Source organism: Trachymyrmex cornetzi, unplaced genomic scaffold (genome assembly GCF_001594075.2).
Source record: "Trachymyrmex cornetzi isolate Tcor2-1 unplaced genomic scaffold, Tcor1.1 scaffold223, whole genome shotgun sequence".
Classification (NCBI taxonomy): Eukaryota; Metazoa; Arthropoda; class Insecta; order Hymenoptera; family Formicidae; genus Trachymyrmex; species Trachymyrmex cornetzi.
This window is the reverse complement of record NW_017296881.1, coordinates 3,142,543-3,169,855: the sequence shown is the minus strand read 5'-3', so window position 1 is coordinate 3,169,855 and position 27,313 is coordinate 3,142,543. Positions and strand designations below refer to the sequence as shown.

The following is a 27,313-nucleotide window of genomic DNA, read 5'->3' as shown; positions in this document are numbered from 1 at the left end:
CATGATTAATTAAAAACGATCCAGCAAAAGTAAAATCATGAGATAATCTTCAATGAAATTTTATTGTATGAAGAAACTTATTGTAATTTCTTAATTAAATTTGTGCAGGTATACGATCGAACATATTGTTAATAAATGCATATTAAAAATCATACGTTATGATTATTATGATCATTACCTTTCCACATTTTTTTATTCGTTTCTCATCAAAGCGTTTCTATATTCTTAACACCGAAATAAAATGTAAAAACAAAATTTATAATCGAATTATTTATCTTTACACTTACTTAATGTATAATTCCGTAGTAATGATAACTTTAGGATCGTAAGCAGTCGATAGTATATACTCGAAATTCTTTATCATCTAAAGACGTAAGAGTGAGCGTTGCTTCATACAATGAAGGAGTTGTTGGTAAAATATGTACGATCATTGGAACTTGTTGGTTAGATGGCCTCACATCTAGACATACACACATTATAAAAAAAAAAACTTTCAATTGGAAATATATAAAATACAACAATTTATACGTACATTACATAAGATACATGTAAATTGAAATATACCTACATATTAAATGTATATAGGGAATGAAAAAAAGATGTATCTTAAAATTATACTATCGGATGCAGGAAAAAGATGAAGAAATAGTAAAATAGAAAAAAATTAATTTATTTTATATGATATGAGAAAAATATTTCTTAATTAAATGAAAAATAAAATTACATCCTATTCTTGCATTTCTAAAATTTAATTCTTGAAGTCTCTCTTTTAATCGTTTATGATTCAAAAATTGTTGGAGAACATTTTAGTTACATAAATATTAATTCTAAATTATCTAAAGAATTTATAGCTAAATAATAACTGATAATATTTCTGTATTTTCGCGAAAGAAATAGTAGAAATAAATTCTTTTGCAGAGTGCCCTTTCAAATGAATTATTCTATGTAAATAAATTTATGTCCTGAATCTTACTTGCCTTGTATAGTAAAACATTCTGGTAAAATAAGAGAACTTGATTTATCCGAAATTGTAACTTTATATGTCACTGCGGTATTAAAAACATGCATAAATTCCAAAGCTGCAGAATCAATGTCACTTCTCATCAACCACTTTATTAATCGTAGCTCGATGTAGGTATCTGAAAGCAACAAATAAAAACTGAGAAAAAGCAAGAACATAAATGACAATTCGTCCTGCAAAATAAATATATTAGAGTTATAAATAGATTAATATATAAGATTTGGTAAACAACCGTTTTTAGATGTTATCTGACATACTCGAGTATTTGGACCAGAATAGGTGTTCTCGCGGTTCGAGAGTTTTTTTAAACATTTCAGTTACACATCTTCGAAGCTGAATGTTACAAGATGGTATAGGTACACTGATATTAAACGGGCAAGTGTCTCTTACGCCGCTTCGTTGATTTGAGCAAACGCATTCTCCTTGAGCTGTCCACTGGACAACGATGCGATCGTTGACCGACCTTTGCCAAACCGAATTTATCTGTTGCGATCAACAAGAAATGTCTAATTTTACAAGATATTAAATCAATCCCATTTTCTCAGAGTCTAAATACGTTTTCTCCACATTTTGCGTCATTTATAGACGACTTTGGTGTGCCGTAAAACAATTTCTCGTACTTGTCAAGTGCTTACTTGAATAATAAAATCACCGGTTTTCGCTTGGAAAATCAACCAAAACGTTCGTTGCTTAGGTGCGATACACGCCACACTGATTGATAAATGTGCCTCTGATGCACCCTCGGCGACGACTATTGATTCTTGATTCAAGAAAAGTCTTCTTGGTATTTTCCTAGCTCGCAATTCTCGCCATCGCGTCATTTTTAGAGTCGCTAAAAATATTCGAGTTACGATTATGTCGTATAATCGTAAATTATATATCTGCATATATAATTTACTATAAAATTAAAAATAATGAATTCTTTTTAGGAACAATCCGAATATTATTGCTAATATATTAGCGTTTTTAGAATAAAGCTAACAAATAGTTTAACACATTAAATGTTTCACGAGAGTTTAGATTTAAAAAAGTAGCTTTTGACAGATATTTATACTAGAAAACCTTTGATAAATTCTCCACGTTTTTTTTTTACGATAGTCAGCCGTAAAAATCTTCAGTGGCAAAAAAGATTATATTTTTTCTTACAAGGGTTGCTCGGCCGTTCGTTTGTCATCCATATATCATATTCTGCCGCATTTTGATAGGGTACACTGATTTTCAGATTTGTTTCGACAACCTGGTACAATTTGCTGCGTATAGTATATTTGCTCGCAATTCCAAGATTATCAATATGACCCTCCAAGATAATAGTCTGATTTCTTCCAAAATGTGGTCCAATAGCTCGTCCGCAAAGCATCAAATATGCTATTGATGAATTAAAAAATGCGATATGACACATAAGAAAGATTTTATTTTAAACAATTTGCATAAATTTTATTTGATTTAAATGTCAAAAGTAACAGAGATGCTTTAATCATTTTGTCAAGTTAAATAAAATATCCTACATAATCCGGATAAGCAAAGAATTTAAATAAAAATATTTTACCTCTGTTTTTCTGTATTTTCTTAGCATGAAACTGTATTTGTACTTGGCCGCTACCGTGCGCGTTTAAACGTAAGATCGACACGGGCTTTAGGATAGTAAAAAAATGATTGTCATCGTTTATGAGCAACAATAAGTAATTTACGATATTATCCGTCGGATTTGAAACGCTTATTTGCTTCGTGATGATTTGGGATAGTGAACAGTTAAATTTGATCTGTAAAAGTAAAGTAATATGTTATATACATAATATATATATATATAAATATATGTTTTTGGATTAAAGTATTTATTGAAAAAGTAAAAATATTATGAAATATCATAATATTTTTTTTGTACAAACCTTGGCGCGAGGTACATATGTCGGTAAAACTTGGAAAAGATGGACGACCAGCATTAATATTTGCACTTGATTCGGATTAATTAGTTGCATTGGCGTAATAATGAAGCCAAGTCGTATTTTCCTCCAAGCAGTAACTAGGCAAATAGCGTTATGCAACATCTAAACACGGTAAATTGCGAAAATTATGTAGTTCGCATTGTTTACAATAAGATTATATACGATAAAAAATTGGAGATAACATTAAAGGCTCAAAGACTGTTAAATCATTGAGAATGTTAATTAATGTTTCTCCCCAATTTTTTTTTACAATTATAATAATTTGCATAAATTTAGAGAAAAAAATAACGCTGTTTATAAAAATTAACAACGTCTGTTAAATCTATCTTTCAATAATAACTATTTACTGTATTTAGTTAAAAATTATTTTATATTCATTAACGGTATTATCTTATACTAACAAAAAATACAAAGTTACCTCGATATTTATACGGATTTGACTTAAGACTACATTTTAATGTCAAATAATAAAATTCACGAACATTATATACTGTTAGGTAAAAGATCTCATCCTATGACTCATAAAATATTAATAATTTGTGCTTGTATAACAACAATCTTATTAATTTACATTATTCTAATTAAAACTCGAATTTTAACGCACATAATTTTGATATCGTTTCAATTTTTAATGTATAATTTAATATACGGTTTCTTTTTAGCTTAAGATTAATTTAAAGTCAAACGCTTGATTACCTCTTGTTTGTTTCTCGGGCAAATGTACAAATTGCTGAAGCATTCGTCGATGAGAAAGGGGCAATAGGCTGCGGTAACCGCAATTAGTACAAGGCTATCAGATAAATCATAATGAAAATTTTGAATCGCTCGATATTCGGTCACATCCTGCTTTTCTTGCGGATTCATGATTATACGACGATCGGTCATCCAATCTCGTACGCGTTGTTGTTCGTAATGATATCGTAGCCAAGCTAGCAAAAACTTCTCTTCTGAACAACGGTCATCGGAAGCGAGTTCGCAGCTTGGCGAATTTGCAATACTCTCAATGGCTCTCTCGTGAAGTTCATATTGCCTCGGCAAGCTGAGAAAGGTGTATCCAATTAGAGATGCAATTGTAAAATTACGCATAACGAACCTCGATGTGGACGATACTATCGATTCCCGATACCCTGTGGATTTCCTCGAAGGACGCGGCGACATCCAGAATTTATACTCGTGTATTCCACGGAGCACGAGACACTTGTACGTTTGCAAAGTTACATCCAACCAATATTGTTTATTTCGTGATTCGAATAATGGTCGCGACAACCGTTCACGTGATACACAACTTGTATTTAAATTTTTTCTTCGTGCCTGTAATATAAAAAAAAATTAATCAACATATAGATCTTTGAGACGATTTAATGGAATTATATAGTTTAGTTTAAAAGCTTTTTTTTTTTTATACATGGAAGTATTATGGCTCCTTTAATTCTTATTATCATTCTAAAAAAGAAAGAAATTATCACAATTTACAACTTTATAACTAACATTGCTCTGTACGATATCAATGCTAATTAGATAATCGTCATAATTTAGGAGAAATTGTGGCGAAACGTGAACTAAATATGCTCCTCGAGACAGAAGAAAGTCCAGTATCTTGTTACACAACTGGAGAACATAATTTATTCTTTCGATATCATTTTCAGGTAACAGTTGCCTTGATCTTGAATAAAAAAATAGCAATGTACTTGAAAGGAAGCACATATGTATAAATGCATGAGTATTATAATATTACAATTCTCCTAAGTAAGTATGAATGTTTGGCCCCACGATTGATTCGAGGACATTGATGAACGACAACATAATTGCACCACTTTCCTGTTTAGAATTTCCCACGTAAGATCGTTTTTTTATACGGAAATACGAAAAAGCTGCCGTAATGCCATAAGAAATGTTTGGATAAAAGCGAAATTTCAATGGGCCCGAATACATCCATTCTTCCATAATCGTTGTTATTCTCCCCACATGTTTCTCGCAATCACTAATAAAAATAAATACATGCAAAATGTTTATAAAACAGATGCGTTACATTTTATAATATTTTTACAATAAATTATTCACTTCTACATCATTTTAATTAACTATTAAATTGGTTTTTAAATATTCAAAAAATACTTAAAATTAAGAAGGATACAAAACATTCTCTCATTTTAAGTTAAACAGTAAAATTATTATATTTTATCGTATAAACTTATATTTTTTTATAATAATCGTTTGTGTTAAAATTAACTATCAATTAATTACCTTAATTTTCATTAAAGTAAAAAGATCTGCTTTATGTTAAGTTTAAATTTAAAGAAGAGAGAACAATTCAAAATCATTTTAAACTCTTTTATTCTTATATATAAATTTATGTTCAATTCTGGCTTTAATTCAATTTATTTTAAGTTCTTTAACTACGGCGATTTCTTATTTTTTCAAACTTACTCATTTCGTTCGTTGGCGGGACAACTAGAAGACGATAACCTTTCGGAATACCTGTGATTCCTCGCTCCGAAAGCAACAGAAAACGCAGAAGATTTTTTGTGAATCGGTATTCGTTTATCATCTAGCGTTCGTTTTCCATTCACTTGCATATTTTTGTTATATATGTTTATTTCACTATCATTTATTTGTTTGTCCCAATATAATTTCGAATCTCTTCTTTTACCAACAATACTTTTACTTCGATTATCAAAATGCGACATAATATTGAGTTTCGATTCAAATATTTCGCTCTAGATTTAAATAAATTTAAACTACATATTAAATATACATATAAATGGAATATACGGTAATTGATTTTAAACAAGAGTACAGCAGAGAGAGAGAGAGAGAGAGAGAGCTCAAATAATTAAAACAAAATAATAACTATATAAACAGTCAAGCTGGTGCTTTGTAATTATACACTAATTGTTACAAAATAGGATACAAATCATTATAAAATAAAACAAACGTAATGCAAACGTTTCAACCTTTATCAGATGACCTTTAGTGTACATATAAACAATTTAAAATGAATAAATCCATAATAGAAATCGCATTATTATTAATCGTTAGACGGTTTTGATTTACATCAAAATATCAAAACTGCTCTCAAAACTTGTGGCAGGTACAATAATGCATCTAAATATATGTCAGTGCATATTTAAGTTTTTTTCTAAATAAGTATTATAAAAAAGACTAAAAAATATAAATTATAAAATTATAATAATATTCCTCAATTCTGAAGAATAAAAATTAGAATAGGACTGATATATCATTCTGATAAATTAAATTTCCAATACCATACAAAACAGGTTTTACTTATTTTTATTAATTTATGTTAGAATTCATGATTGAATTTTATTCATTCATATCAAAATCTGTATTTAGTGCAATTATATCGATAATCATTTTCTACTCTGAAATATTTTACATGACAAATTGAAAAAATAAAAACATACTCTGCGGATATTAGGAATTTCTTCAATGTCACAATCGCCGTCATCTATTAGGCTATCCGATGATATTGATGGATATGAGACATGTTTTTCTAAAGATCTGGCATATGTCTTATCAAAGCTGGACTTTATAGAATACATGTACGTCGTTAACAAATTATTATCCGCTGTTGCATATATCGTTAAAAAACACACAGCAAGTTGATTATCGTCCGAAAATTCAATAATTAAGCAAAACGATACTGGTTGATTACTCTTGAACGTTACTTTTGCTTCCAGTTCTACATACCTTGCAACAAAAAACAATTTTAAATATTCTTACATATAGAATATTGCTTTTTGTTAATTGAAATATTGAAGAAAGTAATTCTATGCTAAAAATTTCTAAATATTATTCAATTATAATTATTTATTAATATTTCTAATGATATAAATAACAAGAGAAAATACTCCAACTCACGATTGAGGAGAGACGACATTACCGTTTGGAAAGTCAACGCGCAACAACTCGTTTTTGTAATCGCCGCTGCATCGCGGCGTCGTCAGAAAGTTCGGCCGTATAAACGCCGTGTTATCAAAGTGCTTTGCTCGGATTCTAAACTTTTCCTCTATCGCCGTGCCGAGAGGAACAGGCGTAAAATATATCTCCGTTGGCTCAACGTCGATCGAACTGGCGGGAAACTCGCCGTCGAGACGTAATTTATTGAAGACGCCGTCGTCGAGCTCACCGTAAATGTATATCGGTGCCTCTGCACTAAAACTGCCGCGTTTTCTCGGCTTGAACTCGAGAATGAAAGAGACGTTACCGCCAGGACTTAAGGTGCACTCGATCGCATCTGTTGTTCTTCTGATCTCCGCACCGTGAGACCATTTTATGATGAACGGACAATCAACTTTGTTAAACTCCTCGATATTTATTGACATTAATATTTCCCTCACCGTTACTCGATTCTCTATAAACAACTCTTCAGATAGCTAAAGAGTAAAAACATGAACTGGAAATGCCTTAATTAGATGTAACAATTTTTACTATCTGTGTACAGAGATAAAAATATTTTATCTCGTCGCATAAAAATTTTTTTTGCACGTTTTTTTTTTAGCACATTTCTGCATGAATCTTTTTATACTACTATTTATGTTTCTATTTTCTGTACTCTTTTTTATTTCATCGATGTAAAATCTTACTTCGTTAGTCAAAGCGTTGAATCGAAACAAAAGTTTGCTGAAGAAAATAACGCGACCAGCCACGGTATAATCGATAGATACAGTTGGTAGTTTATCAGGTAACGTCGTCATGGCAAAACCTGATAAATGCATGTAATGAGCTTCATGCAATTTCAAAATTTCTGCTGGTCGAATGCTCTTGGGATTCAACATCGATACTGGACCAAGTAGCTCATTTATCACAATCGGCAAATAGAAAGCACAGCTGGCCAAATCGACTGGTTGAAAGTGCAAATAGAGGTTTTGACTTGTACCTGGGACGATGGTTATCCCTTCCATACCTTTTTGTTTATTGAATATATAAATCGCAGTTAAATTACCCGATTTATTAAATAAAATTCATAATTTTTCGAGTTATTCAAGTTATTAGTTATTAAAGTTATAAATCTGTGTTTCTTAAGCTGCGATTGATAATTATAGTCTTAGGAATTCTTCAGCTTTTTGCTTTAAACTTTTAAATTGTGACGTTTTCAGTAAAAAGTTTCTGATGTTGCCGTAATCCTTAAACTTTAAACAGGCTGATCAGATTTTAATTGTAAAATTTAAAAGATAAAGCTAATTAACGTCACAGCTCTGAGCTTTGAGCAAAGAGCTTAAAATCTTATTATACCTATTGTATAGTAGATTAGGGCTAAATGTAAAAAAATTCTAATTGGATGTAATTGCTATTCTTTCATTCGAGATATTCTTTGCTTCATTTTAGAATACTCCGAATCCGCTTAACTATTTCCTATTTTTTACCATCTCTCATCCTTTCCAATCGTTCATAGGAGATACTTTTTTATTTCATTATTTTTATATTACCATTACCTATTTCCGAACTCTTGTCGTTTGCCGATAGAGAAACGCGAAACTCGGGATACTCTTCCAACAAAACCTGGAGTTTCAATAACGTTGTCCCAGTGTTCGTGGCTGTTATCTGGTGAGTTTGAATGGCATCGATTCTGAGGCGTTTTATGTCTATTTGTTGCGGCACGAGCTTCAATCGCGGAAATGACACATTGCCATTTATTCTATACAGTAACTGTAGGCACCCTTGAATCGTAACGGCAATTACGATAGTAAAGCGACAGCAAACGTCGAACGTAAGGTATACCTAACAAGCGGTAATGAATATTGTTTGCGTATTACGAAATATTATTACGACTGACAGAGAACTTACCTCAAGAATTGCAATACCGCGCGGAGATATTTTCCCTCGCAATGAATTAACGTTGCAACCGCGTATCAATGAAGCGCTATCCACCTCGTACGTCACCTCGTTGAATTCAAAATTTTGTAGAACGGCGATCACCTTCGTTGGCAAATTGAGGGGTATTTCCCCGAGATTCACGTTGTCATTTACGAATCCAACCTTTGGCACAAATCGCGGTGCGCTAAGTCGCAGAGACACGCGACTTCCGCTCTCGCATATCATCATCGCTTGAGTGTAATTATCCTTCATGTTATCGTATTCGTAGTACACGTAAGCATGCAAAGTAGCATTACCCCGCACGAAACCCGATTTCGGTTCTATATAGAATCCAGACATCACTGGTACTTCCCACCTGTGACAATTTATCATTTTGCACTTAAACTATTCCAAGTATTCTACAAGATTTATTATCAAGATTACAAGTGCTTGAAAACGATTCAATTATTCTTTAGAGTTAACACCTTAAAAATCTCCCATTATTATCGAGACAATGATTCAGGGAAATATCATATGTATGAACTCATACATTAATATTAAACCAACAATCTATCTAAGAAATCTGCAGTCATTTATTTACTCTACATTTTAATAAACTGCTATTTTACTTTTTCAAATATGTTCTCTTGTTAATAACTATTTATATAATAATTCTTTCAATCATTTTGAAACAATCTTTTTGTTAAACATTGTTTAAATTATTGTTATTTACACGCGGGAAGAAATGCATTTTACCTGAAGCGTATTTTTGTGTTCAATTTATTTATAATTCGAACAATAGAAGCTATTGGTTGATAAACTTCTCCTTTCGACCATTCTTTCCCAAGTTCAATCTCTCTCTTATCGATACACAATTGTTTGCGAATAATACAAGCAGTAATATTAAGCTGGAAAGAGTGATTATGATTAATCACATAATTGATGTATCCATTAAACTTGCCGCAAACTTCGTCCGCCAAATACTCGACTAATTTGGTCATCGTCGAGCCTGGTTGTAAGATCATTGAATCACCTTCCGGAAAGCAGATGCACTTGGTTGACGTAGCTACTAATTGTATCATCACTGGAATGTCGTTTGTATTCTTTACAACCAAACGACGATAGTTGAAACTATTCGATGCTACCTACCCCAATCACTCAATGTCCATTATTAAAATAATTTAAGCTTCTATTAGAATCATTGCTCTTATTCGTTCATAATTCATGAAATCGATTACATTTCTTAAATTTTATGTGCCAGTCTACGAACATTTTTTATATAATAAGAAGGAACAAATGAAAAAGAGAAAAAGAGAGAAATGAAAAAAAAACAGACATTAAAAATAAGTGTTTATAACTTATACATTATCTTTGGCAAAAAAGTAAAACCTTTTTCTAAAATAATAAGTTTACAAGTAATTTTTTAGTGATTTTTAAAACGTCTGATCAATTTTATAAGTTTCTACATCATATTTTGGATTACTTACCATTCCAAAGACGAAAGTGGTTGGATAAATATGGACTTTATATATTTGTAAAGGCGATAAAGGTATCAGTACAGCTGCCTTAGTTGCGAAAATCGATTTCTTGAGCGGAGATTTTACGTTTCCTGTAAATTTACACATTTGCGAATAATCTTTATATAATAGCTTCCATTTGGGTAAACTTAAAAGGCGTTTCATAATTTCCTCGTCGTCGTCTACTATTTTTGTTGGCAAACTTCTTCTACCTTTATTGAAAAAGCGATTCAATTTTAAAAATATTGGAGGATTCAAATTTTGATTGATTGAATACTTAACATAGGCTTACTTAAAAGTCCCTTTTTGGACTTGAAAATAATATTCACCGTGCATACAATAAAGTAACTTCCAACTTTTATTCTACCGAAACATCGTCTTAATGCAGTCGAATCGTAAGAATCTGCTGCGACATTGAAGAACAATTTAAAGGAAGGTTCAACTGTAAAAATAAATTTATAAGATAGAGCCGATAGAGAGAAATATTTTAGAGCAGTAATAATTACTGCTTTCTTTGCCGCAAATTTTAACAAGAACTTCGATCGACGTTTTTGGCATGAGTTTCATCCACTTCGGATAGCAGCGTACAGCTGCATTTGGCGCAGATTCTAGATATATCGGTGCAAAGGCAGAAGGATTTGTCAGACGAAGCACGCGCTGCGATATCTGACCGACAATTAGGTCTCCAAAATAAAGAATATCAGGTTCAAAATGTACTTGTATCGCTTCCACTTCACCGTAAAGACAAAGCTTTACCGCATCATAGATTTCTGAATCAGTACTTGATTTGTAAGGCATTGATATGGATGAAATTTCTATCATTGATTCTTCTGTTAAAATGTATAAAATAATTAATTACTATTTTTATTACATAATTGTCTAAGAAGTTATTCAAAAAGTCCAAGAAAAATGATCTAAAGATGTTATTTATATGTATAAAATGACCATAGAGCTATGTTAATAAACTTTATAAGATATTAGTGTTTAAAAAAAATTACTAACGTATGTAAATTTTTTGTGATAATGAATTATCCATTGAAATATCTTTTATAGGATCAATCCCTGTAGAAACATTATTTAAATAAAGATTTGTTCAGTTGACTTCGATGCAAAATAAATTAAAAGAGACACACTGGTGATATTTTCCGATTCGATATAATGTACCCTGACTATTCTAATAAATTGCATGAAATCTGTATTTTTCTGATTTGGATATTTATTTTCACATTTTCTCCATTGCTTTTGTTCTTGGTCTTTTCTCCGTTGCGATAATATATTTATTGGTGAAAATCTAGAATTGTATATTAATAGATATTGTTTTTAATGTATGTGTGGGTAAAATATCTATTCCTTTTATAGCTTTATACAATATACAACAATGAAATAATTAGACTTACTTTACTTCAAAGATGATACCTTGAAATGGATCTATTCGCCCTTCAAACGGATGAATTTCAAAGATACTATAAGTCGGATATTGCTTGCAATCGATATCCTATAAAAATAATTTTAGTAAAACTTACTCATTATTTACGAGTCAGATTGATTAAGAGCATAAGTCAGTGGCGGAGTATAAATTAATTAATCACATAAGATTTACGTATATTTTAAAGATTCCAATTTAATTACGCTAGTTTTAGTTACCTGCGTTTAATTTTTCTTTTATTTGTTAATATTGTAACAAAATGTTTAATAATTCTAGATAAGAACTTTTATGGCATTTAAATAAATAATTCTAATTGCTCAAATTTATTAAATTTATTTCTATTTAAGAATCTTCTATAAATTTTAGACATAAATACTTTAAGTAGAGTGCCAATATTATTTTACATCTTAAGCTTCTAAGCCTTGCTTTTGATAATCCGCTACTGGCTAAAATTTCTAATTTTTTTGTGACAATCGTTTCGTACCGGAATGCATTTTACTTCGTTATCAATTTCACCAAGGACAACATAACTGGATGCTCGAGACGAAAGATTACGCAGGACAAAAGTATCGTATCTACAGGTATTTTCTACCGTAGGTGGAAAATCGATTAGGGTAAAATCTCCAGTCGTATTCGGATGATAAACTACTAATTTCGGCACGATTACACGCACTTTGATGGGAATGCGTATATTTGGAGTAGATTTAATCCTGAAAAAGTTTATATGAATCTTTCTTACAATGACAAAAATTACAATGACGAACAGCAAAGATATTTTACCAAAATTCGCTATAAAAGATGCCTTCGTTTATGCCCATTAATTTAATTTGAAGTATTATTTCTTTTTGTGGTTTGATTCTTCCACGAAGAGGTTTTATCATTAAGTCTAAATCATTTCGCCCGAGATCGATCGAAAATCTGGAAAATTTTAAATTTTTACCGATTTATCTCAAATTTTATTTTATGTTTAAACTTATTTCTTATTTGAATAAAATCTAAATTATATGAAAAACCTGATTAGAGTTAATCCATATTTTATGTAGACAGTATAAAAATTATCTTCATAATCTAAAATTATTGTCTTTTATACGATAAAGAAATTAAAAACCGAAAAAAGCATGAAAACATTTTTCTAATAAAAATGAAAAAAGTGTATTACCTTTTTTAATGCAATTTTATTTCTAATGTCCAAAACAAATTTCTATAAATACCTGGTACTTTTGTTTCCTTCGTTACGGATTGTTACTATTTTTAAACCGGATGAATAGCCAATATCGATAGTGCCAAAGTCAACTGATTTCGGTTCAATGTTGATATATTCAGTGGCTAAGGTAGATATTACGTGATAATCGAAAATCTTTCCATTGATCTCAATCGGAATTATTGCACGCGATATAGACATTCTTTTAAAAGTGTAAGTCACGTATGTTATTATACTTAATCCAGGACTCACCCGTATTCCACTTTTCAGAGTTTTTACTTGAAAAGCCTTTCGAGAAATGATAATCATTGATAATTTCTCTTACTTCTTAAAATGTTTAATTATGACTTACACATACTAGACATATTTACTATAGAATTTAACGGGCAGATTCTGATAAGCGCCGGTTTATATCCGACATTCTTGATAGTAATACGCTGTCGATAGGTAACTCCTTCGAAGGCTTCGTTGAATTTTATATGACTCGGTGAGATGTATACATCATCGTACCTTATACCTGCTGCTGACTCATCTGTAGTGGGTGTTATCTGTATTTTCTGTCCCTTTTGCATCGAAATGGTCGACTTTGTGATGTAATATTTAAAAAAATATACAAATTAAAACATAATAACATCTTCAGAAAATGAATTAGATAGAAATATTGTACGTATACATTACAGTTTATCAATTTTTAAAAAATATTTTATTTTTTCTTAAAAAAAAACTGATTTATTAAAGTTGATCTTGTTTATATAAATCCGTATTTTCCTATTTTGTACGTTTTAGTGTATCTAGCTTAAAACATGTTGTTCGTATTGATTTTATTATACTTACGGTTGTTGTTGAAAGATTCGTCATACTGACTTAAAACATGGAATTGTAATACTTATACTAAAAAGATTGATTCACCGATTAGATGAATCAATTATGTAAACATCCACGTTTTTAATTAATATTTGCAAAATTATAAATCTTATATTATTTTATATTTGACATGTTGACAATAGGCATGCTATTCATTTCTGCTATTCGAGAGAAAATATTCTTTTGTTTCCGAGGAAAGGAAATAAAAAGGGATATATATATATATATATATATATATATATATATATATGGTGGAAGGAAGTTAGGTGTGCTCGTTCTCAAGATAAATTTCGTTCTGCGCATTTTTTATCCGGAAAAAGTAGTAAATAAATTATATTCAAATTCATAATGTAATGCGAGATTTGTTGAACTCCAACCATAAAATAAAAAAGATAATCGTAATAAAACAGTGATATTTGTAATTTTTATATTCTGTTGCGTACGCATTCTATTTCAAATAAATAAGTAATGCGAAATGTTTGCTTCAATATGTCATCGTTGTCGCCGCGATACGTTTACATATTATTAATCTCAAAAGTTAATTACACATGCAAACTGCTGAATTATTAGCAATCGTATATCGAGAGATAAAAACCCGGAGGGATATACATACTACCTTCTTGCTCGAGCATAGTGTGAATGATAGCACGTACAGTAATCTCATCGATGCGACACAGGTCGGCGATCTTATGTAAACAAAAGTGCGTTGTACACAGCCACAAATACGCAGCAAGATTATATTCTAAATGAAACATTTAATTCTTTATAATATAAATTTACCCGAACATTTTACTTTTTACATTCGAAAAATAATTTTGTTTATCATAGGATATTAAATTTAACATAAAGATTATAGTTTTATTTAATCAAAAGTATTAATCTAATTTATTTTATTATTACTTTATGCCAAACTTTTGCATTTCCAGAGAAATAACATTACGTTATTTTAAATAAATAAATCGAGAAAATTTAACTCTGAATTTTAATCATTTAAACATTTAAACATTAGCATACCTGATTCGAGTTCTTTACACCATGGATAATACTAATAAAAACAGCATTTAATTTTTTTTGATGTAGTAATTTAATGAATAAACGATGTACTGGTATCGATAATTTATATATAAATAATCTAATTTTTTTAATTAACGCCTACGCATACATAAACATATACTTATAGTATGTATACTTTAAAACATGTTATATATTATGTATAACAAACATTTATAGTTTAATTTTATTTGAATGGGTATTATAATTGGAATCAATTTAGGTTATGATCGCTTAAACAACGATGTTATCTCTATTTGGTTGTTGATCAAAATCAGGTAAACCGATTGTAGGCATGCTCTCAATAATTTTATGAATCCAATTGACGTACATAGAAACCTATATAATTATAATAAACATCAAACAAAATAATAGATAATTTAATAATATTGTAAGTTATGTAAATTATTAATATTATAAATAACATAATTTATTAATTTAATAAATGGTAAATTAATGTAATTAATAATTAATGTAATTATTGTGCGTGAAAAAATATAATAAAAAATATAATAAAATGCATTACAGATTCTACTAAAGAATAACTTACGGATGACACAAAATTATATATATTATAGATGGAATTTGACATATTCAGCATTTATAAGGATATTGATATTATTATACCTTTGTAAAAACAGCATAGAAATTCGGATCACATACGTTGGTACCCAGTTTTCGTGGGCTCACAGAAACGACTCCGTGAATTTCCCAGACACTGGAATTCGGTCGCTGAAGCACCAAACCTCCACCGCTGTCTCCATTGCATACTCCAGTACCATTCGCCCATCCGGCGCAAAAGGAAGTGTAAGTCAAATATTTTCGGAAATCTCTATTTTGGTTTTTACGACACTCGTCGTCGGAAATGATTTTCACTGTAGTTACCCTCAAGACTGAACTAAATGTGTCGTTCTCCGTTAACCCCATGCCTGAAAAATATCTCAAGTTCCAGGAACTGTTAAAAGATCCATTTATTAATTGTTGCCAAACACATTTAGCAACATAGATCTTTTTATCTTTAATTAGTGAGCTTTAAACTTATAGAGTTAATTACTTTTCTTTTAAAAGAAATGCGTTACGTGAATAATTTGTACATAAAAAATTTATTGAACATATTAAATAAAAAAATTATGTGTGATATTTTTGATCAAAAATATTTAATTTTCTCAATATCTTTATTCTCTAATTTTATCAGATTTTTATTGTAAAATTTAGATTTACCGGCAACTAATCCAAGCCCACTGTTTCGCTGATATTCCAGTAATATCGCGTCGGAATCCCAAGGAACGCAAACTGGTCCGACAACCGTGTTAATAATCACAGCTTTTTTCAAAATCAGCAACGCGATGTCCGAGCCATAATTACTTTCATGATCTTGATACGCGTTCTGCAACTCGATGCTTTCCACGTCGATTACTTGCGCGTTTTCCCCTATTTGATTTAAGTCACTCGAGAGAATCCCGAAAGCGACACGTATTGTATCTGCAGCAGTCTTCCAAACGCAATGACCTGCAGTTAACACAACACGTTCTGCTATCAATGTGCCGCCGCAAAAGAAACTCCACTGACCATCCTCGTGCGAGAAAAGAGTGGCTTGCCACGGTAGTGTCTCTTCCCTTTCAACGCTCCAACCCTTTACAATTAGTGCTGCCGCTAAGAATATTAATATTTCTTATATATATTTAAAAGTTTAGATTACCGCACGTTTTATATATGTATTTAATATTACATTATATTTATATTATATTGTATTATATTACATTTTATATTATATTAATAAGAAAATTATTCACATTACAATGATTAAAAACAAAGGACATCATATTAAGAACTCCAAAAGGGCTAACTATAATAAAAATAGTAAGTTGTAAGAAACTAACCAATCATAGTCGAATATTGAGAGAATAATCGACTATGATTGGTCAATATTTTACAGCTCTTACTATCTTCATTGTAGACTGCCTCTAAAAATATTTACGCATTTGCTTTAAATACAATAATTTTAATAAAAACGTTGAACAATCATGGTTTATTAATTCTAAAACTATAATACTTGCTATAAAAAAATTATTTTATAAATGATTACACATATTTAATTAGTGTTAATTTTAATTCATTGAAAGTAAGCAACCTGTCGACTGTCAAACCTGTGGAGTCTCTCATCCCACAGATAGGAGTACAACTCAAAAGTGATTGGCTCCACGTGCCGTCGTGAAGGCACATGACACTGGAAGATCCTTTGTGACGCTCATAAAATGCTGGACAATCAAGAAAAACTCTCGTGCCGACTGGGAGGGCCTGGTCACAAGACAACCACCCTTTATGAGGACCCCACATCGCCTCGCATTGTCTAATCGCATCATGCGCCTCAGACGGCGCTGGACACGTTATTCCTTCCGTCTCATTCTCTGGAATATATTATATGGGCGATCGATCGTAAAAAAATAATTTATTTGATAGATAAAAAGACAAATCTCGTTCCGATCGAATGAACGTTACTTACTGAAGGTACAACTCGGAACATTGGGAAACCATCGATTACTTTGACAGTAAATTTCACTGGCACCTTGCAAGAAGCCTTCGACGTCGCAGACATAGTTAAGGCGAGTGAGCTCGGGAACGACTTCTCCCGGTCGACATCTGGAGCATCCGCTCACGTTGTAATGGGTCCCCGCTTTTGCGGCGGGCAATCGACAGACACCTTCGGGCAGCGTTATCCCGCATAACGACTCATCCTCGTCGCTCCAGTCGTGACAATTAAGTTGAGAATTACACTTCAACTCCGGCCGAATGCATCCGCCGTAAGCGCAACGAAACCAATTTTCAGGACATCTGTAGATAAAAAATAACGACTACTAAAGAGCACCAAAAAATTGTGTCAAGTAACTCAGATTAGGTATTTCTTATAGATTTTCGGTCATAAAAAACATTGCCATGAATCTATGCTCTATTACATTAAGTTTAAAAGTTATTTTGAATTTTAGGATGAAAAATCAATGATTATTGTTTTTTGTGACTGAAAATCTACTCTGGTTAGAGTTACTTGGCACAAATTTTTCTGAAGGGACCTTTCTAATTATTAATGACCTCTATTAATTAATATGTAGTCACGAAAAATAGTTTTCATATTCTGGAAATATTGGAAATGGATACTTTTTAGAAATTCTCGTTATTTGAATAAAATAACAAATATTGACAAAAATCGATTTTTAATAAAATAATTAATCTCTTTAGAATTAATATAAAATCTTTTAATTATAAAATTAAATTACAGAAAAATTATTCAATTTAGGTCGCGAGTTATTTTTAGTGTACGTACTCACGTGCTTCGCACAGTTTTGCACTTTCATCAGACGCATCTGCGCAGTGTCGAGTACCATCGCACACTTTAATCATCGGTAGACATTGCCGTCTATTCTCGCATGTAAATTCTTGATCTCTACAAAGATAGAAACTAAACTATCCGAATTTTAATTTTTTAATCAACAAGAAATAAATCAATTAACCGGCATTCGTATTGCGAACATTCGTGACCCTCACAATTGACAGCCGCGCACGTGCTCGAGTCTTCGTCGGTGCCGTCGACGCAATCCTTCACGCCGTCGCAAACCACTTCCTGATGAACGCAACCTCCGTACGAACAACGGAATGTATGCTCAGGACATGTATATTCGCGACAGAATGTCACATTCTCATCACTTCCGTCCGAACAATCTTTGTAGCCTTGATGGAAAGCGGAAAGAATGCAAAGATAAAATTTTTCAAGTATAAAAAAATAAAATATCACATTATATTTTTTTTTGCATAATTTTATATAAGAACAACTTAACAAAATTAATCTGATAATTACAGACCATTGCACACCTCGGCGAAAGGTATGCATTCTTGATAAACAGTAGAACATTGGAAATCTCTGTCGGAACAAATATCATTAGCGCCTCGATCACAAGCGATTTCATCACTAGCGTCCATACAATCTACCAGACCATTGCATCGCGCAATACGACTCACGCAGGCACCGTAATTGCATCTGTACATATAAGTGGGACACCTGCAAAAAAAATTTAATAATATGTAATATTCCGTAATGATTGTTCAAATTATTACAATATATTCTGTTAATTACATTTTCAGATAACATTTATGTTGCTTAAGATATCTGAAAGACATCTTTTTAGATGTCTAATAGGTTTTCTACAATAAGCCATTAGTCATAAATCTAGGGCTGCCATCTTAAAATCAAACTTAGGACATTGAACTCTAAACCCCTAGATTTTACAGCCAAAACGCGGGCATTTTTTTTTATGTTGATATTAATTTTCTCATCGTAAATTTTGATTATTTAGTACAATATTTTTATACTTAAAAGTACTTTCACAAATAAAACGAAAGTTCAAATTGTTACGAAGTATATTTATTAACAATTTTTTGTACTTATTATGTGTTAAACTTAATATGATATTAACAATATCAAACAGATATTAAAGTTAAACTGAAACAATATATCATAGTAATGAACATATAAAAATTCAAACAATGTATAATTTTTGGAAATGAAGCTTTTTACTTAACGCTAAACTAACAGAAATAAATATTATCCGTCTCTATAACAAAAATGAGTCATCTTAATTAAAATAAGGAAAATCTTCAAAATTGTTAATTAAATTATCAGATCTAGTTGTTTTCGTTTTCAGTCTTGTATTTTTCAACCTTTCCTATTGCTTTCAAAAAATCTTTCTTGCCGAGCAGAAATTTATAGAAATCGACACAACTCATATCTTTAAAATTATATCTTATTTTAAGCAGTGAGGAGACAGTGTGTGTGATCCCAACAAATTTCTCTCTTTCGTCCATTGTTGTATAATTAGTGAAAACATCCTCTTCACGTTTGCATTATGTACTGGTATGCAGAAAAAATACTTTGCTATCTTTAATAATTCGGTATATGTATTCGGAGTTTTAAAAAATTTAAGCTAAAGTTTACGAGTACAATGAAAAACCATACAAAATCCGGACCGCTTCAAAAAACCCGGTCGGACGCTCTCTGACGCCTTCAAAACTAGGACAAATCCGGGAAAATCCGGACGAATGGCAGCCCTACATAAATCAAAAGTCAGAAGCTAAAAATTGACGACTGTGATTGGTCAATTTTTAGCTTTTGATTTCTGATTTACGACTAATGGCTTATTGTAGAAAGCCCATAAAAGATATCTAAACGTGCATGTCTGCAACGTGCAGGTTATCTGAGATTTTTTTCAATAATTAATAGAACATGAAGCTGATAACATGAACAATCGTGATTCATGCACGCGTGTGTGGAAACGGATATGCACACGTAAATCCACAAATGCATTTTTTTTTTAGATATTAAAAGTATTTTAGCAACAGAATGCCACAACGTTGTAACAAAAAATCAAATACATAAAATGTGTTTAAGACTTTTAATGTGGTTAAGACTCAAATATATGATGGAGATAGGCACAGTAAAGTAAAAAAAAAATAGTCTTATCAGTACTTTAACTGTTTTATCTTTAGTTAGAAAAATATCCGGTTTTTTTGCGATATTCCTGGTTTAGTGACTAATGGCGAAAGTTAACGGAAAATATCCTCTTACACAACATGACGGCAAAGTGTTCCGACTTCGTCTGACGAGTCCGGACAATGAGGGATACCATCGCAAACGTTCGCTAATGGCATTACGGTGCCGTCCACGCAAATAAATGTCAATGACGAATACACTTGGCTAGTCTCTTCTGCGGTAACGTGTATCCTACTTAATCCTGCAAACTCGCGTATATTAATGACCCCGTCACGATTACATCACACGCACGTACGTTCACAATATCAATGTACTTTTTAATACGAGATTAAATATCCTCAATATAATATGCAACCATTACGGTCCTTTATTATGCATGCGCTTTATTATGTGCAAACGTACCGAGAATCGTTGTAATTAATGCGATCATCCCTAAAGAGTAATCACTACTTCTAAAAATTAAGATTGCTCTTCTCGACACAGACTTAAGCGAAAATACATAGCCTTCGGCTTAATATATACTCGTAATTATCTGACAAATTATTCTGGCACTCGTACGTACATAATTTTTATAGCAGCATGAAAAATTGTATATTTTGTTCGTCTGGACACAATAGAATACCGCATGAATGCTGTTTCCTTATCAAAGACAAAAAAAGAACAAGCTGGAAAACATTATTCTACTTTTTGTTTCTAATATACAAAAATATGTTTACGTTATTTTCCTTATCTTTATTCTCTTTCTTTATTTTCGAATGACGATGGAAAGATTCGAAATTAGAATAAAATAAGCCTATACTTTATGGGATTTATTTTAGATATGGCTTTTAATATATTCTAAGTAAATCTTAGAAATTGTAAATTTTATTAACACTGTAAATCCTTCAAAATTTTGTTATCGTTGTCGTGTATATCTCAAATTTTGATAACCATCTTTTATTTATTTATCAAATAAAGTTCTACAATATCTATTGGCTGTTAAAAATTCGTTTGTATTACCAACAATTATTGGCTACAGATTATACTTCTCAGAACAAGTAAGACTATAAAAAAACAATACATACTTGTCTTTTTTGTATTTAAAATCTAAGGGAATTGATATTCATTAATATTTAGTCATCAGTTGGCTGATATCTTCGCGGAAAGCTATCATCTGATAAACGAGCAATATATTGCTTATCTTGGAATATACTCATCATTGACGACTCAACATTGTTCGTCATGATGTAATTAAAGAAACATTAAAGACAACTTCCGAAAATGTAAACCATGATAATAGGTCCTAAAAATGGGTATAAATAAGACAGAGCAATATATTTTAATCGCAATGTATTTCAATCGATATATGTATCTATGTAGCTACCTCTCGAATTTCCGATTAATATATAACGTAAGAGTCCAATTTATTTAATTTATTTATGTTTAGTTACAATTATATATTTAATTACACATACATCATAACATATTAATACATTTATGTACTTATTATAAAATTACATGTGGATTTTTGTAAAATTACATGACAATTATATGTAGAATTTCATCGGCCTTATTTAATATTCCTACAAATCATTAGAAGTGGACTTGTGATAAATGCCGCAATGTTTCCACAATCAATAATTTGCACCAATGATCTGATCCTTAAAGGATATAGGACAGTAATTCTGGTTACAGAAATAACGATAGTAATATATCGATATATGTATGTACTACATAGGGCGTGTGCGTTCGTTATCGGAGGCTTCTTATCGTTTGGTTTGTGAGAAGAGGCACACCTAGTTCCTCTTTGCTATCCATGTTGAAAAACGCTCAATCGCTCCAACGATTCAATCGTTCTAGTTCGTATTAAACTCTCGCTGGATATTGTCTCCAGATCAGCAATGAGGAATCTCGTTTGGGTAATTTTGCTTGTTGCAACTGCACGTGCGCAAGATTTAGAGAAAAGAAATTGTAAGTAAATTTATTTTATATTAAAATTATCTACTTATTATATTTTAATAAAACTATCCATTTATACAAAAATTGTAATAAATTTTTTGTATTTTTGTATATCATTTATAATAATTTAAATACAAATTTTAAAAACAAACAGTAATTCTGAAGTACGTTCGTCTATTCAAGTTTATTTTATCTTTACCGCTTACTGAATGTTAAACATGAAATTTCTAAACGTAGTCTTAAAGAAGAATTTTTAATCTTTATATTAGAAAGATAATAAAATTCATATTATTATATTAACGGATACATATTTTCGTCCAATTGAAATGTATGAACATTCAACTTTACGTTTGAGAAGTTTGAATCAGCAATTTATGATAACGCTTATTTTTTGCATTATTATCAAGGATTAAATAGACAGATATCTTGAAAATGATCAAATTATTTGATTGCCGTAACATCTTGCCAATGTAAAATATGTTACAGTTATTATTTTATATTATAAATATATTGTTATCCTGTCATCTTTTCATAACATATAAATCTTCTCGGAAATATTATTAAGTTTTTGTGACTCCTGATACATAAACGGACAAAATTTGACTTTGATGCAGTGCAAACATATAAAATCAAATACCCCGAGAGAGATATATATATATAATGATAACACTCTACGAATTACCTCGATTAAAAAGAGCTTGAAGTAAACTTAATAAAATTATTGACAAAAATGTATTCAGTATTCAAAATAAAAAATTAGAAAATAAAGAGTATTTCGACAATCATTTCATTCTTATTATTTCTCATAAATTATTTAATTAAATTATATATTTATACCTGATTAAACTTCTCCCTCTTTCTTCTTCTTTTCCTTTAATATATAAATAGACTTTTCTAGAGCGTCAAAATATTAATAAATCTGATAACTAAATTTGTATATCAATTGATTCACAATTTTTCAGACAAATTCTGCGCACCCGTTGATGTGGTAACCGAAAATTCGTGTATCGCTGTGCAACGAGGAAATTCTGAAGTGTCGTGTTTGATTGCATCGGACAGCTCCGAGTGCGCTATTCGCTTAGCTGAAGGCAAAGCCGATTTCGGTGTTTTTAATGCAGACGAATTGTTGTTGATAAACCAATTCTATCCATCCGACATCGAACCTATTATTCAACTGAAGCATAGGTCCAAACAGTTAGGTAGTAGAAAACTTTAAAAAGAATTTATACGATGAAATTAGTACTTGTAGACGCTAATTAGATATATGACTGAAAATTAAATTTGATTTATAATGGATAAAAAATCAGGATTAGTAATAAACATGAAATTATCGGAGATTAATACGTGAAGTTTTATCAAGTTAAAAAAATAATTTAGATTAAATGTAATCTAATAATTTAATAATTTAATAATTTATCGAGTCAAACACAAAATACCAATAATCAATAAATTAAAACATATTGCTCAATGTTTTTGGAGAATAACTTTCTTGGAACTATGAATTATCATTAACTCTTTAATCTTCTCTGAAATTAATTAAAAGCCAAATTAATTGAAAACAACTAAGTTCCAAATCGTTTTAAAAAATATTTTGTTATTGAGTATATTAGATACAAGTATTAAATTTAGTGTTAAAATAAATATTATATATATATATAAAATGTATAGGTACACAATATTTTCTTAAATTCTTAAATTCTTCGGTATAATAATAAACATAAATATATAAACATAATTTAATTTCCACAGATGAGTTTGAATTTCAAATGGTAGCAGTAATCCCCTCAGATAAAACGTTTATACAGATAACTCCTCGCGAACGTCTTGCACGTTTGAAAAATAATGGATTTTGCCATCCTGGTTTTAGCCAATCTCAATGGCTGAATGATTATATTCTCAAGTATTTTGAAAACACATTGTCAGTGAATCCTCTACAGTGCCAAGATAATGTAACCGCTATTGAAAACGAGATCATAAATCTCAAGAATTTCTTTGGAAAAGCTTGTAGACCAGGCGAATGGGCCTCTGATGAGTCATTCGATCAAAAACTAAGTAAGCAAAATTCTTTATGTTAAAATAAACTTATTTTCTTATATTACATGCATTTACCTGTTATAAACTTCTATTTAAAAAAAAAAAAGAAAACTTAAAGTTATTTTGAAGATTACATAAGTTCAAGAATAAAAACTGTTTCTAAAAGGTATATATAATTAATAATAATATAATATTTCTCAGAGGAGAAATATCCAGAATTATGTGCTCTTTGTGACGACACGGCGGCTTGTAGTTATGATAGTAAACGACATCACGGACATTTCGGAGCACTACAGTGTCTAACTCAAGGTCGTGGTAAAGTGGCATACGTAGCACTTCAGTACGTTCAGGATTATCTTCAAGTAAGTAAGGTGTTTCATTTTTATTTAAAACAACAGTTACAATCGCAATTCATAGAAGCATTATGTAGAGCAGTTATTAATTATTTATATTGATTTATTATATGGTATTATATTAATTATTTTTTGTATGTTCCAGACAAATGTATCGTATCAGTTTTTATGTCCAGATGGTAGTATTCTTCCTTTATCTACTCCATATCCTTGCGCGTGGCTCCAACAACCGTGGAGCGTCGTCGCAGCTAGAAAGTAAGCGAATATTAGTCAAGATAAATGAGAAAAAGCTTTTTTTTTCACATTTTTCGAAAATGTATTCTAAAAATCACTCAAGGTCTCTTTTTAAAATAATCCGCCTGGATGTATTTTGATTATAATTTGCTTTTTTCAGACAAGTCGCAGACTTTCTTAAACAAAGGTTATTGGACTGGCTACATAATTCGGATTCAGACTGGAAAAGTAGTTTAAGCCGAATTATACAAGAGGATAGCAGGGGTATAAATTTAGCAAAAACAACTATAGCTAAGTACTTGAATGGAAGAGAAATCGATGTTGAAACCTGCGGTAAGAACATTCGTTGGTGCACGATTGGCGATTCGGAGACTAATAAGTGCAAATGGGTGGCGAAAACAGCGAAAGTTCTCGGTGTGGCACCGAGCATTTCTTGTATCATGTCAAATTCTACATTTCAATGTTTCCGCGATATAGAAGAAAATCGAACAGATATAGTCGTCATTGACTCCAATTATGGTTACCTGGCACGAAAGTAAGCAGAAAATTTAAAGTATCGACGAAATTTTGGGAAATATACGTACGCGAAATTATGGCATTACTTTGACGTTTCTTTAATTTGCTTGCAGAGTTCATAATCTGTCAACGATTCTATACAGCGAAACTGAAATGGATAAAAATAGTGTGACATTCGCTGTGATGCGTGAGCCTGAAGAGGATAATTATCTCATAAAGAACTTCCAAGATTTAAGTGGCAAAAAGGCATGTTTCCCTGAATACGGCGGACTTGGCTGGTTGAGTTTCATCAATGCCGCGAGAAAAAGCAATATCATCTCATCTAAATCCTGTGACTATCCATTATTGGTGTCCGATCTGTTTTCGGGTGCTTGTGCTCCTGGAATAGAAGATTTCGACCACTCGAGCACTGCCATTCCTTCGGACGTATCATCTAAACTTTGCTCGGCTTGTAAAAATGAAAATAATCCGTCCTGTGCAGTGGATGAAACTAACCGTTATTACGGTGACAAAGGAGCCATACAATGCCTAACTGATGAAGCCGGCGATATAGCATTTATTGAGATGACAAATATCACAATCAGTAATAAAAAGCAAAATAATATTATTATATAGAAGTATTATTATAGAAACTTATTATACAGAAAATAATATTATTATATAGAAGTATTATTATATATTGAAACTTAAGAAAACATTTATAACCAATTCTTTTAATTTCAAAGATCATTTTACAGAATACTTTTAATCTATTTTTTAAATATTAATGCAAATAGTTTTCTCCAAATTTATTTTTGTAATTATTATGGTTATTATATTATTTTTATAATTTTCCATTCGTAATTATAAAAAATATTTTTACTAAATTTGAACGATGCTATGCATTATTCTTAATATTTTTTATTTAGTAGTTAATAATTATTAAATTATTATTATACAGTCGAACCGAACAAGTACCGTATTCTGTGCAAAAATGGAAGTTTGGCCCAACAAACAGGACTTAATGCTGACGAACAGTGTGCATTATCGGTGACAATTGACAGCGAGGTAAATAATTTTTTTTAAGATCATTTATATATAATATTTAAATACATCTAATAAAAGAATATTATGTAACTTTTTATATAGTTTATATTATTTAATCAACATTTTTATAATGAAGAGATCGAGAAATCAAATATCTCTGTTAAAAATTCTTAGTATTATTGATTCAGTAATTATGTACAATTTTATCATTAATTAAATACAAAAGATATATGTAGAGATATAAAATTAATTTAAAAAATATATTAATATAGGACAAAAGCAAAAATATCAGTATGAGATAATATCTCAGTATGAGATAATAAAAAGATTACATAGTGTATGCATTAACGATATTTCTTTGCACAAATCGAATAAACTATAATGTTCTCAGGTTGTAGGTCGTGACAAAGACGATGAGCAAATCTCTAGAATGGATACTATCCTAGCTTTATTAAAGTTGGAAGACTGGCTAGGATATCGTGTAAACGCTCGAAGATCAATTCATATTTACGGACCATTCAACGGCACAAAAAATCTTCTCTTCAAAGATTCCTCGGCCGGCTTAGTTTCCACATCATCGACGAAGGAGTCAGTGGTTGCCTATAAAGACCTTCTTAATGACATCGAGGAGTGCTCGAATGGCTCTTTGGCCACCGCTAATTTAATCTTTATAATCCTAGTCGCACTTTACCACCTTCTTTCCAGTCACGTACACTAATTTTCTCTGCATTGTTAAATCCAATATTTACAATATTTACGTAATACATTACGCCATACGTACTTTTAAATGCACCTGCTAAACATTAACTATACTTCTGTACCTTTTACAAAAAA

General features: G+C 30.9%; 2 protein-coding genes across 2 annotated transcripts; one reads left to right on the top strand and one right to left on the bottom strand.

Moving 5' to 3' along the window:
* Nucleotides 1–969: 969 nt before the first annotated feature.
* LOC108760348 (uncharacterized) lies at nucleotides 970–20,847 on the bottom strand. Its single transcript, XM_018506234.1, has 23 exons — nucleotides 20,781–20,847; nucleotides 20,454–20,619; nucleotides 18,694–18,890; nucleotides 18,346–18,562; nucleotides 18,159–18,278; nucleotides 17,343–17,671; nucleotides 16,987–17,247; nucleotides 16,061–16,492; nucleotides 15,467–15,768; nucleotides 12,936–13,213; nucleotides 12,505–12,642; nucleotides 12,209–12,434; nucleotides 11,696–11,793; nucleotides 11,432–11,589; nucleotides 10,805–11,125; nucleotides 10,591–10,740; nucleotides 10,269–10,510; nucleotides 9,538–9,926; nucleotides 8,773–9,157; nucleotides 8,421–8,706; nucleotides 7,572–7,891; nucleotides 1,279–1,504; nucleotides 970–1,139 (listed from the first exon to the last, which is right to left on the bottom strand). The coding sequence occupies exons 1-23, from the start codon at nucleotides 20,806–20,808 to the stop codon at nucleotides 970–972; spliced, it is 5,439 nt and encodes a 1,812-aa protein (XP_018361736.1). The 5' UTR covers nucleotides 20,809–20,847.
* A 1,257-nt stretch (nucleotides 20,848–22,104) lies between these two features.
* On the top strand, nucleotides 22,105–27,293 carry LOC108760347 (transferrin). The gene is made up of 9 exons (XM_018506233.1): nucleotides 22,105–22,328; nucleotides 23,279–23,515; nucleotides 24,066–24,368; nucleotides 24,552–24,712; nucleotides 24,849–24,958; nucleotides 25,098–25,472; nucleotides 25,567–26,036; nucleotides 26,394–26,500; nucleotides 26,871–27,293. Exons 1-9 carry the CDS (start codon nucleotides 22,259–22,261, stop codon nucleotides 27,195–27,197), a joined length of 2,160 nt encoding a protein of 719 aa, XP_018361735.1. The 5' UTR covers nucleotides 22,105–22,258; the 3' UTR covers nucleotides 27,198–27,293.
* The last annotated feature ends 20 nt before the right edge of the window (nucleotides 27,294–27,313 follow it).

Excerpts from the sequence above, each read along its gene's own strand:
- LOC108760348 (XM_018506234.1), bottom strand. The coding sequence starts at position 20,808 with ATGATCGCATTAATTACAACGATTCTCG. Across the intron at positions 12,435-12,504 it reads ATCTTTTATAGCGAATTTTG|GATTAAATCTACTCCAAATA; the intron begins GTAAAATATCTT and ends AAACTTTTTCAG. Across the intron at positions 9,927-10,268 it reads CCACTTTCGTCTTTGGAATG|GTAGCATCGAATAGTTTCAA; the intron begins GTAAGTAATCCA and ends TGATTGGGGTAG.
- LOC108760347 (XM_018506233.1), top strand. The coding sequence starts at position 22,259 with ATGAGGAATCTCGTTTGGGTAATTTTGCTTGTTGCAACTGCACGTGCG. Across the intron at positions 24,369-24,551 it reads GTCATTCGATCAAAAACTAA|AGGAGAAATATCCAGAATTA; the intron begins GTAAGCAAAATT and ends AATATTTCTCAG. Across the intron at positions 26,501-26,870 it reads CGGTGACAATTGACAGCGAG|GTTGTAGGTCGTGACAAAGA; the intron begins GTAAATAATTTT and ends TAATGTTCTCAG.